Below are 16611 nucleotides of genomic sequence, written 5' to 3' on the forward strand. Positions count from 1 at the left end.
GCGACTCCTGATTAATGGAAGCAGGTTTTACTTAGTTTTAATATATATATATATATATATATATATATATATCTGTGGTTGCACAAATTCTGTCCTAAAAAATAAACTTTGAACTTTTTCATTTCTTTAACATTTTGATTCCAGCTTTACCATCTAAAACCATTAATGTCAAGTCAACCAAACAATTACTGATTCATAAAAAGCACAGACGTTCATTTCATTTAATGATTTATTGACATGTACTTTTTTTTTTATATCCACCATGGTCTCTCTTGATACCAATAGTATTTACCATAAAGTTTATTTTTTCATTTAAATTACATTTATAATGTTTTACTCACATACACATTTATTGTTTCATTTTCTTATTGCAATAAACAAGAGTAGCCAGAATGAGTCAGGTATTGCTACAGTTCGCCATACAAACTCGTTGTCCTCCGTGACAATGAAATTCAAAAAATAACTTTATTGGCAAGACAAAAAAATTACACCATAGCCTCTCTATCTCTCTCTCTCTCTTCTCTGGGAGAGACTGAGGGCAGAATAAGGCTAAGGCTCGGAGCCTAAACACAGCTAACATGAAATACCTGCCCAATAGGAATCTAACATTTATTTCCCATACGTGAATGATGAGATGGATCAATGGAAATAACCACAGACTGAACATGTTAAGGACAATATGAACATATCTGTGGTGCTGCTACTTGACTGACCTACCGGGGACAGGACTGCAGTACTTTGTCAGGTTGGGTCATTGATTGAGTCTAATAAGAATCCAGGAGGACTGAGAGATCTTCCTAAACCAAATGTTGGTGCAGGTTTTTGTTTTGATTTGTTAGGGCACTTTAGCTCCAGGTCACTTCTGTCTCTGATTGGTGGGGGAGAGGGGGGTGAGAGCTGGTCCCAACACACACAAGAGTACATATGGTAACACACACACACACACACACACACACACACCAATGGGAGAGAGAGAGAGAGCACGGATCCTGGAAGAGTTATCTCACACGCAGAATGAACTGCAAAGGAGGCTTCGTCCAGCAACAACAGAAAAAAGAGCACGATGGTGGAAGCTGACCCCAAGCCAGCTTCTTCTTTAAGTAATGGCATTGATAATGTTCCTCAGGACTTACACTTAAACACATCTCACACACACAGAAAAAAAAAAATGCAATTCATTAAGTTGAACAAAAAAAGGTTACACATCTATCTTTAATCCCTTGATACCTGGCATTGTACCCTGTTCCCCAAGCAGAGATTACCATAGTAAAAAGGCCCTTTAATATGAAGGGTCGGTACCTAAACCCAGCTCCACCTCTGCCTCTCCCTCTTTAAATCCCTGCGAGGGCTCGCACTCGCCTCATGGAAGAAACCGAAAGGTCTGTCAGCTGGCATGCTCCCGGTTTACACATGACTCCAGACAACATGTCACAATGCTAACAGGTCACTCTGATAAAAATTGCTCATTGCATTGCAATATTCAGACGAGGGTAAGACATTAGAGCTCATTGCTTCTCAATGAAAGGGCACAGTGTACATCTTGTTCAGAAAAAAAAAGGGAGTGATAGCTTCAGGCAGTCGAGCGAGACAGGTCTGCAGCCGCCGAGCTCAGCTGAGCTCCTGTGGCTGCCCGCTGAGTTAGATTCTGTGTCTGAGTCAAATCCAGGATCCATTAAACTCCACCCCCTCCCTGCTTTTCCCTTCACGGATGCAGATATCAACATTTTCCATCTACAAAAATATTATTTTTTATTGTGTTTTTTTTCTTATCCAGCTCATTTGTACGCATAAACACGAACAGTCCTAACCAAACAAAACAAAGTGCTCACCAGTCTTTGTAGAAGAAAACAAATCATGGTGCGTTTCATGGCTTTCAGTTGCAAGACAGGAAGTATTGATGGACGCCTTGGGCTCAAGCTCCCAGTGGCCTCGCTGTGGGCTTCTGCGCTCGGCTGTCACTCCGGCTCCACATCATCTCTCCGAGAACGTATTTGGCTTGGCTTTCATCTTCCTTTTATTAATTTGTTCCCTTTCAGCATTATGGTTGCCAGCGCCGGTGTGCCCTTTACCATAGACTAATTTAAACCTTTGGATACGGGGGAGGTGAGGAGGATGGGGCAGGAATGGAAGAGTTTGACCCAGTGATGCAGAGGCCTGACCCTTCAGGAGCTTATTGCGTGGTGGCGGCTGTGAGCAGAAACAACGCGAACACATCGGAGCCCAGGGTCACACCTAAGTCAGACCTTCACACCTACACAGCCAATCAAAAGACCAGGGTGAGGTCCAGGATGTCAGTAAATGTTTTTTTGATAACTTCATGTGAATAGAAGTCTCACGCTTAAATCATATGTGTTAGGTTCCTGGACATTTCTCATTACTGTGAGTAAAAGCAAACAACCTTCCCATCTAAGGGAATCTAGGCTGTGGACAGGGAGTTTGTGTAATACAGCAGCACAGTACGTACCAATGTGTGAATTCTGTTGTTTTCCCCCTCGTCTTTCCCCTTTGGAGAGGTTCTGCTCTGACTGATATGAAGGTTGGCAGACGTGCCCTGTAGCGATGCATGTTGGTGCGGTCTATTTTAAAAACCACAGATTCGCTCAGGCCTGTGTGTGTCTGCATGCCGCCCGGGGGTCAATCCCTCCACTGACCCGTGCCAGCCCTCCTCTTGCCTCAGCCTCCCAGGAAATGACAGTGGGGAGCGCAATCCCCCACAGTCACTTCTCTGCTCCCTTAAACCCCCCACATTCACACACACCCACACACACACACAGACACACACACACACACACACACACACACACACACCCATCAGACGTGCTAAGATGCGGCCACCACCTGCCTGTCATGCTGTATCTAGCGAGAAGCTAAGTGTCACAAACTGAGGAGTCGCTGGCCTCCGGTGCAGAAGGGGGCGTGTACAGTACGGGTGGAGGCTGCCACAGCTACATGTGACGCAAACAGAGAGGACCCTACTGACATAACATTACTGTGTTGGTTTTTTGAGGTGCATAGGATGAGGAGAACACGTTGAGCCGTGATGACTGAATAATGATGTAACACTACATGTGGTTTAATGTTTCTAGAAAGGTCCGCATGGGTTTTGTCTGTAGCGATCGAGGCGGCCGTGACAGGGCCACAGTGCAAGGGAGAGGGACCGGGGGGAGGTGAGAGATGCCCAAGGGAGTTCAATGCATAATGAAGATCTCTCCTCTGCTCATTCCATCGCCCAGAAGTCTTTGAAATGAAGGGAGAGTTTCAGGTAAAGGGAAGAAAGAGAGACATATACTTCTACTCCTCTCTGCGGCTCCTTTCCCTTGTTTTCTCTCAGTTCGTTATTTAAATGATTGGATTCCCCGCCCCCCCTGTCAATTGCTGTTTGTTGATCATGTTTGTATCTTCACAGTGTGCTTTTGGAGTGGCTGTTCCTGCCTGGCCGGAGTCAGCCGGTGATGTGTCAGTAAGGGGAGAAGAGGATTGGCCCGTGGGTGGTGCGCATGGGCCCCGGAGCAGGTCTTAGGATGGCGTGGCTGAGAGGTGGGCCTTGCAATAGGTGATGATGATGGTGCGCGTGTTGGGCGGAAGCTGCCACTCGAAGGGCCATCTGGTTCGACGATGCTGCAGCGGCCATTGCTGCAGCAACAGCCAAGGGGCTGGGCAAGAGGCCCGCACCCAAAGCTTTGGTGAGATCCTTGGAGAAGGTCAAAGTAGACTAAAAACAGAAAGGGGTGAGGCAGGAAACACAAGACGAGGGGGAAGGGAGAGAGAGGGATAAAATGATTAGAACCAGAAGGTCGAAACATGTCGGCGAAACAAATATAGACCTTCTTTTTCAGACTCTTTGGATCAATCATAATGCAGCGATTTCAGACCCAGCCAAAAGCAGAGCGACCGGATCAACATGCTTAAACCACGCGCCATGTTCTTGTTTATCACTGTGTATTTGCTTTTTGGCTTTCGGGTTTGTTGACTCAGTCAGAATTAAACTGTGAGCTTGAAAGGTTACCGTCAGATCAGCTCCCCTGTGCTTCTTGTGTCGGCTGAGGAGGGGGTTAGGCTTGCCCGCCATGCCGTCCCGGTGCCTTCGACTCGATATGTGCTGGGAGGAAAGAACACAGGAAGACAGATTAGCCCCACTATCTGTAAGCATAAACGTTTTCCAGTCAAACGGATGAAAAATCCAGCCACTTGGGTTGATTATCTTCCTTCTACCTGTTTGAGTTGTAGTTCGGAGTTGACCCGCACGTTGCAAATCTCACAGTGGAAGGTTCTTTCCTGAGTGTTGGGGTCCACCGGCCCCCCTCCCTGCTCTCCAATGGGCTTGGGGCCCAGGCGAGGATACGCCTTGATGGGGCCCAGCCCGCTCCGTGCCTCCAGGATAGTTTTGTGTTTGGTACCTGCAGAAAGAGACGCACACAAACAAATACACGGCAATGTCATTAACCGAGATGAAATTACCTATTTAGAAGCTAATGAAATAAAATGGAGTAATACAGTGGAGATGTATCACTATATATAACATATGAGTCATGCTGCCTCCGCCTGACTAGATGAAAATGCGTGTGGACATGGTTTCTCTGCAGCTCAATGCACTGAAATCAGTAACAGCCACAAAGATCAGAGCATAAAGAAAAGAATATGTATGGGGCCCTTGATTCTCCAGTAAATCACAACATATGCAGGACATAAATAACCAAATGTGCTGCAATATAACGTTGTAGTGCCAGATTTTCACCGGTAGATGGCAGCAGCTGGACAGCTGTGCAGCTGGTGATGTGGAGGACAAACTCCAAGCCCCCTCTAATGTTAATATTAGCTATATAACAGATCTATTATGTTTAAATGAGGGGAGAGGTTGAGATGAGGTCATACATTATTTGCAGTATGTAGTAAATTTCCTCCACCACATGTGCCAACACCGATGAAAGCACAAAACCACCGAAGCTTCACCTTCAAAATAAATTATTTTGGCCGTAAATGTCAAAGTTTGAAATTTGAAGGGCAAGTTATTATGAGAAGCAGGTTTGTCCTGGCAGGGATTTCAGAGACTTTGCTGTAAGATCATTCCACCTGTGCTTTTCACTGTTTCACAGTGGGAACAAATAAAGATGTTGATTCTGAATGAAGTCCACGCTGTGAAATGGCGCCTGCTGTTGAAAGGCCAATGTTTTTGTCGACCATCAATAATGCTGAGCGGATAAAACACTGAGCAGCTTCATTATAGAGGTGTGTTCAACACAGTGGACATAAATCAATATATAACACATAAACTCAGACATCTTAATGTGCTGACCCCCTGCGTCCTGCTTTAAATCCAATTATTATTCCTGTAATAATAAAAACTTGAATACTGAGCATTTCAGAAGAAATATATTCTGTCAGACGCATGTGATTAAATGATGTCCACACACTAATAATAAAAGATATTCTGAACTGTGGGGATGCATGTTTCATACTTTCATGTCTAGCATTTCTATGTTCAGCATATTTTTTTAATAATTCCAACAAATGCCAGAGGCGGAATTGGCAACAAAGATCGGATATAGAATAGAAGCACTCTTACTTTCCATTTCAAGTGGTCTGCAAAGCAGCACACGACAAGAGTGTGCCAGAATAGTATCTCATTAAATAATCACACGTTTTGTTCCTGGCTGAGGGAACAACTGCTTGGCCTCTCTGCTCTCAGAGTAGAGTCTTGCACTGTCACTGGCTCCGACTTTGAATCAGAGTCACTCTCTAAAATCCCTTTGAACGGAGTTAAGGTTACAGAAGAGAGCGGAAATCGTGGCGGTCGGCTGGTAGGTGGGGGAACATGGAGGCTGCGGGCGCCACTGGGGAGGAAAGGGGCTGGAATGGCGTAGTTTGCTCGTGGCCAGAAAAGTGCTCCTGAGGTGTCTGTTTTTGTCTATGTTTTATTCTGGTCCGACAATGGATGGGTCAGTGGAGTTTTCGTCTTCGTAAGGTTGACTCACAGCGTAAACCGACACATATGGAGACAAGGAGCATTTGCAAACTCAAAAACATGCAGTGCGTTGACAGCACAAATACTAAAAGAACATTGCATAGGCTTCATCAATCTTACTGTCCTCTCTCTTCTCTGCAGTGTGTTCTGTGTCATGCATTCTGCTCATGTCTCTGTGTCTGCACGGCATATGCTTTTTTTTGGAACTATGCTAACATGGACCGTAGTGATTTTGAGAAGGATAGAAGTGATTGCTTCCAGATCATTTCGCTGATAGAGCTTCAGCCATTTCCTCTCTTATTAATCCAGGGGATAAACTTTATTAATTATCTAATCAGGCTGTGGTTATGTTTAGAAGCTGTAGTATACTGTGTGTGTGTGTTTGTGTGTGTGTTTGATCTCTTGCTTTACTTCCATGTGCATGTACATAGTCAATTTGCTGGTGGGCAGATGTAATGCAGATGTACTGTTAGGTGGTTTATGCTACAGAATGAATTAAGGCATGATATAATGTGAATTCTAAAAGCCTTCCACGGGTTAATCGGACCATGAAGTGAGTCCATATTTATTGATTAACACTTCAGCATTAAGAGGTATCGGTTGGCTGCCTTCTCACAATCCTCAAAGGAAGTAGAATTGAGTTACACTGATGTGGAGGCCGTCCCCTGTTGTGCGTCGTAGTTTTTCTATGTGGAGTAGTTGTGCGTGTTGGAGAGTACGACTCCCTGAAGACAGGGTGGAGATCCAGCAGGTAGAAACTGTTGTCAGAGGTAAACAGGGTCCCAGGCAGCGGTGGCGTGTGTAGGCCATAAAGAATTAAAGCAGGCAGACAGAACCTCTGGGGATATTTGGACCCCATGAGAAAGTGTCGTTATCTGTGAAAGCTGTCTGACTGAATGTTGAGGCTGGTGTTGTATTGAGCTCACACACATAACCGCCTATTTAGGGCCCGAGCACTGACAAGCACTGACAGACAGTGAGGCCCTTTTGAATTTGAAAGGATTATTAATTATTTTTTTCAGGCAAATGAAAATAATAATTAAAATAAATTAAATTAAATTATTTTTTTCCCTCTTATTGTCCCTCTAAATCCCCCATACAGTGGATACACGCCTAAACCATCCCTCTCTACAACTTCTCAAGTGAAAGGCTCCAGGCTATGCAATACCCTGTTTTTTTTTTTAAACGTCTCCTGCTGCCAATGACAAGATAAATCATGAGTCCCTGAGTCAGGGGAAAGCTGTCTTCTAGATAATGATATGTCTTGTGTGATTGGGGTGTTGATGTGTTAGCAGCGTGCCGTGGGAGAGAGCAGACACTCTCAGGTGAGATGAGGCACCTTGACTGAGCCGCTGGAACCTGGAGATCAAGGCTCGGTTACAGAGGTGCTGCCCCTCAGTGTCAAACAGATCAGCTATCTGCTGATCTGTGTTATTCTCAGCATCCTGTGCTGGGTCGCACTCAACCTGAAACGCCTACTAAGGACATTTCTTCAATCGACTTTGAGGAGGATAAGCTCATTTAAATATGATACATCAGTCCATTAAATATTAGTAGATCTTCACCTGCACCTAGCTTACATGTGATTACCACCAAGGAGGATATAATGTCATCGGCATTTGTTTGTTATTGTGCAGGATCTGAAATTGTGTGAAAATTGGTACAGATCCAGATAAAAATCCTAATCTTTGAATTTCAATGTGGTTTCATAAGGGGGCTGTTGGGCCTTGGCAGAGGAATTCACTCTACTGAACGACATTCTAGTTCTATGAAGTTACTATTTGATTGTCCTGGCAACAGTGATGTTAACCTTTCAAAATTGTGAAATAAAATTGAAATTTTCATTTCAATTTCAATTCTCTCCCCACTCTCCACCCACCTATCTTCTCTCCTCCATTTATAACTTCTAACCCACGACTAGTAAAGGACAAATTCCTTTTGACACACACAGGTTGGGAAACATTGTGTTTGCAGCAACAAAATCAGCAGTGTTTTCACAATCCAACCACAGAGACAACCCAGAAACACAACATCCAAAGAGAAACACACTCAACCTCTCGTGGTTTGATTGACAGTTATTTTCAGGCAGCAATCAGAGCTCACACATGAACTCACCTTTGTTGTGGGCCTCCAGCTGTGACAATGAGTTGACTGCCACCTTGCACAGTGAGCAGTACAGCAGCTTCTTGGCCTTGTCCTCCTCTGTCTCTGGGTTGGACGGGCTGCCGGAGGCCGGAGCGCCGGCGGCTCCCGCTCCGGATCCCAGCTGCTCCGAGGGGGTGCTGCCTACGCCGCAGCCTGGGGAGGGGGAAGGGGGGATCAAGGGAGGAGTGAGGTTGGGCAGGAGGGGGCACACTGTGGGCACGGAGGTGTCCATGGGCGTGCTGGGTGGAGTGGTAAGGGTGGGAAGGGGTCCCGGGGCCAGCAGGGGCACATTTAACTGTGATAGAGGCCGTGGTTCATCTACAAAACACAAAGGAGAGAAAGAAAGTGAGCGTCAAATTCGACGTGTGGAAGAATATAAGCAGTTGTTATGTCCAAAAAGTTAAAAATACACACACAACAGATTCAGACGCCATTATCTTCAAACTCTGTGGTGAAAGCTGGAGTACAACTCTACCACGTCAAACCACATGGGTAAACAACACCCGGCTGAACGAGGAAGGCTGCTCCACAGATCAGACAAACCAGCATAAAGCGCTCACAGGCGGAAGTTCTCTCTGTTTCCCACTGTACAGGCCCATTCAGAGAGCGCCCCTTTTTAATTAAAGCTACACATAAAGTGGTTTAGAGGAGGAAAACTCATGTCCCACGTGTTTGAAGGGATGGCCATGTGTGTAATATGTTTCAAGGCTTTTTGAAGTCTGCAGGCCAATCTGTCACTGATGTGGTCTGAATATCTTCCGAAGCGAGGAATAGGAAACAGATAGCTCAGCCTGCATGTGCATGTTTCCACTCTTTCCTACACACCTGCTGTTCTTGGCAGGGGTTGAAGCTAAATGACACCTTCTTTGTCATAGTTCAGTTCGGTGGGTCCAAAGAAAATATCATTAGGTGAGCCCTGCTCTCGCTTTCTGCACACGTCTCCCTTTACTCTCTCTCCCTCTGTGCAGTTTCTTATTATGGATTTTTCTCTTTTCCCTCACGGAACATGTTTATACATACATTTCCAAACACATGTTTCTGGTCAGCCACTCCCATGTGCAATGCCTTCGGTATTCACCAAGCGGTGGGCGTTGGCTGAAAAAAGACCCCCTAAATTTGGGTGGGGTATTCTGAACTCTCCCATCAGGAGGCACCAGTAGGCCCCTTTCTCGAGCTCCCCAGGATGTAGCGCCAAAGACACACAATGCAAAAAGCCCCAGTGGATTATGGTCTTAAAGGGATAACGTGGAGTATTTCTGTGAAGAAAGAAGTATTGACTTTAACTACTCGGTTTACTTTTTAAGGATCACATCGCTTTGTCGTTTTTGTCACATGACAGAGACCATACATGGGCCGTGGAGTTTTCTGCTTTTGTTCCACTCTGAGACTCTTATGTGACTATATGGTAATTTGTGCATTGTATAACTACAGAGCTGCTCTGCCTATTCTATTGCATCATCTCTGGTGAAAATGCCATTGTGAGTGCTTTCCATTCCACCGCTTTCCAGGATCAAAATTCCCTCTCTTTCCATGGTTAGAGTTTCCAGCTGCAGAGTCGCTGGCTGCATGTAGCTTTTGTCTAACAGATGTTTAATTAAAAAGGATAAAATCATTTCTTGCGCCGACTCTCTGCAGCAATAGAGAGGCCATAAAGCAGGATCAAAGTGCTGTGTGCAGCCCTGAAGTGGTAATTGTGACTCTTAATGTGCCTGCTTGTGCCACTGTGCAACGGAGCTAGATGGGTTGAGTAGCTCAGAATGACTAGGCAGAATAATAATAATGATACGTAATCTCCAGTATGGATGTCGACGTTTGCCCACACGCAGCACAAACACATGCCCTTTAATTCATAAAAATGTGGGGGGGAACAAAACGCAGGATCCACAAAGCCAATAACATGTGGTTTGAGTTAAAATCAAGAGAGGAGAACAGAGGTGGCTGCCCAGATAGAAGTGAGGGATAACCTGGAGGACCGCCACGCCGAACCATCACATCCAGTCACTATTACCACACTGAACGTATCCTACACGCCCCCCCCTCAGTACAAGTTCAGCTTGAGGCCAACCCCTTTAGGCTGCCTAGCAATGAAGCCACAGTAATGCACTGAGTCTGTCCCAAAACAAAATCCCCTCCTCTCAGTGCGTGAGTGTCTCTTTTTGTCACATTTAGTGTCTAAAATCCAAAGCCTGGAAGATTCTGCACAGAGAAGACAAAATGCTTTATTTTTCCTCACCCGAAACTCAGATTATCCAATTTTTCAGAGTAACTCGATTCTTCAGAAAGTGCTGTAAGTCTAATTAAAGATTGATAAGGCAGTTAGCTGACCTTTGTCCCCTTGTAGCTGGCCTCACAGCCAAACAGAAGAAGGGATTATTCACGGGGAGAGGTCAGCGGAGGGAGATAACTCAGTCCAGATGCTTTACACTACAGCCTGGTGTGTCTGCATGGACTTAATCCGCTTCAGGAAATTAAAGCTATGTATAGTATGCGGTCCGTGGGGAGAGGTTCTGTTGATAAAGCCACGGGATTGAATACAGACAAATTCAAATTCAGGCCCAAGGAACTTCCACTGGCGTCGGGGGGAGAGTCAATGTTCATCCCGACTCCTTGGGATGAACAAGAGCTTGTTGGAAATTAAAAATATATCTGATCGTGGAATTGGTGTGGAAGGCAGAGAATTAAAGAGTTCCTGCCTAAGCTTTGAATATGCCTTTACATCATGGAGTCTGTTACTCCAACTGGTCCTCACAAAAATAGAAGTACAAGGGTCACACGAAAGAGGAATGAATGGAGGGTGAGAGATCCCATGTTGATGTTATTAATAATGTAAAGTTGAGAGCAAAATCACAGAGTTATGGCCGTAGTTAATCCCCAGTGTGGGAACAACATTATGAAGTGACACAAGTGCTTTTTTTAATGTAAATATCCAATCAAAACAGTGCAATTAAAATCCAGGTAATCAGATTACAGAGGTTTACGTTACTTTCAGTTTCAAGTTAACAGGTTTGCCTCAGCAATGGGGTATTGAGTGAGTGCTGGTATGGCCATTTGTAGGGTATTTGTGTGTGTGTGTGTGTGTGTGTGTGTTTGTGAGTGTGATCAGGGGTAAAAGTTACATAGGCTGACATTGTCTGCCACCAGTGCCCTGCTGGTGCCCTGCCAGTGCCCATTCTTAATAATTAACGAGCAACGAAACGTAATGCAAGACCCGAGCCTCATTCATTATGCAGCTTGGTGCTGTTTTCCCCCGTCTGGCCCACATCTGAACTCTGAGTCGCACACTCCCACACGAATGCACACATACACACTGACAAGCAAATTATGTTTATCAGCGTGTTATTGCAGGTACATTTCATCAAGCTCACCAAGGAGGAAAAATCGGGTGAATTCCCAGAAACTACAAAGTCCAAGACAAACAGCAAATGTATCAGCTCTGTGTAAGCCGACACTGCAGTCACCTCACTGCCGTGCAACCCTAGCCCTCACATGCAAGTCCTCTGTTTAATTGACCTTGGGTGTGTTTGTGCGCGCCCTTGGACTGTGTGTGTGGACTCAAGCGCGCTATAATATCAGGGTGGTTTTAACAGGGCCCTTCATTAGTCTGGGAGTGGCAGGGGAGGGATGAAGAGAATGGGGAGGCAGGGAGGGAGAGCAGGGTTTCTCTCCGGCTAAACAGCTGCCGCTCCATCGGCCAAACCCTCAGTTCTCCAGGCCAAATCCCCCAGAGCCAAAGGCCTCGTCTTTGGGGACAACACTGACCACAAACCCGTGAAGGGCCCTAAAAGTCCCGACCTGCTCTGGCAGCCATTAGGTTGAAGAAGCAAGAGTAAAACAAAAGCATAACTGACCTTCCACTGTTTAAATCCATCTGCAAGGTCTTTATGTTATATCCTGCTTATGGCCATCACTATTTCATGTGAGTGTGTTAACGACAAATTATGCGGCGTGAAGAAAAAGATAATTATTGCCATGCTAGACTGTTTAATTGTTGAATGTCTCAGGATACTGTGATATTGTTCAATATCCCATATCAACAAATAAACCATTCACAAGAAACACACGCTGTTCTAAGGGATTTGGACTGGGAGAAATACTCTTCTTCCTCACAATAGGGCTTGCACCGGCCAAACCACATTGTTTGTGTATGTGAGTTTGTCTACGTGTGTTTGTTTATGTTTGTGCATAAACTTGTGTACGTGTGTAGCCCAATGTGTCTTTTTCATTTTCCGGGTAACCAGCCCCTGTGTGACCTGTGTCTGTCTATAGATGCATGCATTCCCAGTTGAGGTCATGCACAGATGTCTGCTCCCAGAGATCTGCCCCATATACCATGGAGCAGTGGGACACACAGGATGTATATACACAGACACACAAACACACACACACGCGCATAAGTAAGCAAGCATGCAGGCAGATCAGGAAGAGATGAGGTTCCAGGGTCACGAGAAAAAGGCTTGGACGGAAAAAGGCATTCTTTCACATGTTGCTACTTTCAGATCTCAATCATGGCAGGCTTGTTTTGGCTCCTCGAGTTTTTGGAGCTCACCCCGGGAAGTCTCACTAATGGCGATAGGCCTGGAGTTGATGTCAGATCCCCCATGAGGGAGAGTGAGTGAAACGAAAAAAGGTCTTGCCTCTTACTACTCTGGATCAGCAAGAATAAACGTGAAAAGTTATTTTTATGGACAGTAAAATATAAAAGTCAAAGACAGCGCTCTGGCAATATTTGCCTTTTATTGGACCTGTTTCATCTCCGTTCATCATCTTTGCTCTGTGGCCTCCTGTCAATAAGGTGGAAATGTCTGGTAAACAGTCAGCGACAGGAACCTTTTGTAAATGTCACCGAAACACGACTGGTCTATTCATTCCCCCGTGTTTGATCCAAAGACAGAGCGGTGACACTGAGGCAATGGAAAATCTCCTGAGTGGAGACAAGAGAAGGGCAGAGGCCCATGTCTACCCCAGTGTCTGAACTGTAGCTGGAAATAGGAAGATGAGCATGACAGGGAGAGAAAAAGAAAAAACAACTAATTCTGCCATGTGAAATTACTCTTCACTTATTTCAAATCAGCTGTTATCTCTGTTCTTTCTGGCTTCTGGTCCCATTTCATAATGGTGTCCTCTTTATTTTTCTCCCGTTATCCCCACGTTGGACTCAAGCAACATGGTCTATTTTGAAGTTGTGGTGTCACACTTACTCGGTCACATAAAGACAAACACATGGCAAGAAACTGCCACGTTTTCATCGCTCAATGCCAACACAGCCACTCACAGTCTAAATGGACGAGCACCAAACCAGTTTCACTTTGACCAGCTGAACAAAGCATCGCTGTGGTTGGACTGGACTAATACAGAGGACTATCTGTGGTGGGGTGATGATGCGTCTACTTTCATCCACCTGTCACTCAGAGAGCGAGACACCTGACATCTGGGTTGGTTTACTTCTCTCTCTCTCTCTCTCTCTCTCTCTCTCTCTCTCTCTCTCTCTCTCTCTCTCTCTCTCTCTCTCTCTCTCTCTCTCTCTCTCTCTCTCGCTCTCTCGCTCTCTGCTGCTCAGCTGTTGGCCAGACAGGATCAATAAAAAGTGATCCCCTGGCATGTTGTACTAAATTAAACTGAAAAAGAAAAGCCTGTGATGTAAACTGATGGTCTAACACTAAACATCTGTTTGTTGGAGCTTCATACAAGTTCTTTATAATCTATTTAAAAGTAGGCTCTGGTTGGAGAAGTAAATATTTTGCCTCTTGGCAGAACTGACTGCCCAGTGCTTTTAAAGGGACGCGAACATGCTGCTTAAAGCTCAATTTAATACCATTTAATATCTTGATTAAATTGTATGTGTCTAGATTCACAGGAACTGATTGCTTCATCGGTGTGCAACTTTTAACGCAACTTCCCCGGAACTCTGAGTCACATTTAGGCATTTATGATTTCTTTGTTTTATTTTCTCCATCCAATAAACGCTGTCAGTGCAAACCCTTTCTGGAGGTTTGTGTTGTTGGCCAGAAAAATAATGGCCCGAGCCAAATCAGACCACACACAGTGCTGAATGGCACACAAGAAAAACAACACACTGCAAAAAGCTGCAGTGATCAGATGCCTTTGTTATTCTTGCACATTTTCCATTTTATTTCCCTGCAAAACGATAAAAGCCACCAAACACACTGCAAGGGTTGAAATGATTACTACTACATCAAAAGACACATCTTATTATTTATTAGTCTCTTTTTTGCGTTCTAGTCCTGGCACCATTATCCGCTCTCTCACCCGCTTTGCTGGGCTCAATGTCTGAGATGATGCTCAGGGGTCCGGGCGGAGACGGGGAGCAGGTGGGGGGCACAGTGTGAGGCTTGTCCCCCTCCTGAGGACGACTCTTGGAGGTTTCGATGCCTTTGATTCGCCTGGCGTGGCGGTTTCCTTTGTAATGCGCTTCTGCCTGACTCTGCAAGAGAACACGGGACAAAGTACCTGTTAACTTTGCAAGCGAACAGGTACAAAAAAAACCATTTCAAAGGGGATACATATGCATGTTATTATGATGTAATCCAATATACTGAGACTGGAGCCACAGACAGCAGGCAGGTTTACAGTGGACGATCAGATTGATTACAGGCATGGGAACAAAAAAGATGCAATGGTGCAGTGAAGGAGACACCTGAGACATATACCTGTCTGCCCCGCCTGCAGCTCAGTCCTCTTAATGTCAGGTTTCCGATTTAACAATAAATAAATCATGCAGTATATCCAGACTTATGCCTATTGTGGGTGATCTGTTTGTCTGCATTGGACTAACTGCTCAGCTCAAAGTGACATACATCCTTTAGCCTCTACTGTACTTGACTGACATTACTAGAGACCTCCTGAGGGACAGTATGACGCCATGCTTTTTGCCTGGAGAACCTATAAACCCCCTCACTGACCGGCCCTACCTCCTACAACACATACCCATTATTACCATAAATACTATCAACGGGCATATCTGGATTCTTACACCATAAATAATGCTGACTGCAGCGGCTACTGCACAGTCCCAGACATAAAGTTCACCCCAAAATTAAAATTCACTCATTATCTTCTCACCACTATGCAAAAGGAGGGTTGAGTGAAGTGTTTGAGTCCATAAAAAACGTTTGGAGTCTCAGGGGTAAACAGTGTTGCTGCCAAATCCAACACAATTGAAGTAAATGGTGACAATTTCTTCAAATATTACAAAACAACAAAGCTAAAATATAAAATGCCTCCATACTGCTCCTGTGGTGTCATCCAAGTGTCTGTAAGCCCCGAAATACAAGTTCCACTCGAAGAGAGAAAGACTCACTGGAGGAGGCTAACAGCGGCCATTTAGGATAACAACACGGTGTAAATGATGGTGTTTCGAGTGGAATTTGAACGTCGGGGCTTATAGACGCTTGGATGACACCACACGAGCATTTGAAGCTCCTAAAGCTTTTTATGGACCCAAACACTTTTATTTTGGAAACTGAAGATCACCGGGGATTCAAGCCAAGAAGAAAACAATGATGCAAGGAGGTTTATTACAGAAGCTTTAGCCACTATATAGATAGAAAAAGCTACGAGCTAATGTGTTTGTTCGGCGCATAAACAACAGAGGTGAGTCATCTGACAGGCGACTCCGCGGAGTCTGTCTCCAGTCTGTGTCTGCTTGTGTCTGCAGAGAGGTATGTGAGTCGGGGACGACACGGTGGACGAGATGTGCGTTGGCTATACTGAGCTGTCACAGGTGGTCTGGCTTCACATGTAGTATGGTGACTTTAAAACAAAAACACAGTCACACACGCACGTTGGCCGGGTGGCATACATGAAACCCTATTTGCCATCTGTTCACCCGCACTTATCTCCCCTCTTTGACTCAGATAGCTCCCTGCTGTCTCCACGAGTCTACTGTGTGAGCACTTGTGCCAAATAGTTTTCGCATCGAGGGGCCAATGATGAAGATGATTGTTAAGTGGCTGGATTACAGCTCAGTGCCAGGGAGCGGGAGCGTCATGGTCTTGACTCGTGAAGAGCGGCTGACAGCTGCCATAGGTGCTGAAAGGCTTAGAGAATTTGACTGACACTCAGGACGTCAGGCCGGCCGCAGGCTCAACAGCGAGGGTCGACTGGCTCGGTGAAGGAGGCAGGGGGTCGATGAGTTATGCATGTGAGCCCCGGTTGTGTATGTTTGCCTTATGCGTGCCTGATGGCATCCAGGACACGAGCCGGCAGGGTAAACCAGGGGTTTGGGCTGCAGTGATTGAGAAGATCACATGAGTCTTGTAAATCATGAAGACAAATCGGGCTGTAACCGTACGCTGTCAGAGGGGTCTTAAGGAGCTGCTCTAGCAAAGCCAACTCTGTTACACCAGCAGATCAAGGTGGAGGGAGCCGTGGGTGGAAAGAGGGGTGGGTCAGGGGAAAGGGGCGGGGGCAGCTGGAAGAAAAGTGATCTCTCAGATGAGGAAGGGAATGCGGGCAGATAGAAATGTATATGGTGGCGAATGGTG

General features: G+C 45.5%; 1 protein-coding gene across 2 annotated transcripts in view; it reads right to left on the bottom strand.

The window, feature by feature from the left end:
* Positions 1-215: 215 nt before the first annotated feature.
* Positions 216-16611, bottom strand: part of znf385a (zinc finger protein 385A) — a 56558-nt gene continuing 40162 nt past the window's right edge. For both annotated transcript variants that reach the window (XM_053425597.1, XM_053425598.1), the window contains 5 exons: positions 14375-14549; positions 8078-8425; positions 4213-4397; positions 4007-4099; positions 216-3712 (listed from right to left, as the gene is read on the bottom strand). In XM_053425597.1, the coding sequence (XP_053281572.1) occupies positions 3458-3712; positions 4007-4099; positions 4213-4397; positions 8078-8425; positions 14375-14549 (1056 nt within the window). In that variant the 3' untranslated portion in view covers positions 216-3457. The remainder of the gene's footprint in view (positions 3713-4006; positions 4100-4212; positions 4398-8077; positions 8426-14374; positions 14550-16611) is intronic.

Source organism: Pleuronectes platessa, chromosome 6 (genome assembly GCF_947347685.1).
Source record: "Pleuronectes platessa chromosome 6, fPlePla1.1, whole genome shotgun sequence".
Lineage (NCBI taxonomy): Eukaryota > Metazoa > Chordata > Actinopteri > Pleuronectiformes > Pleuronectidae > Pleuronectes > Pleuronectes platessa.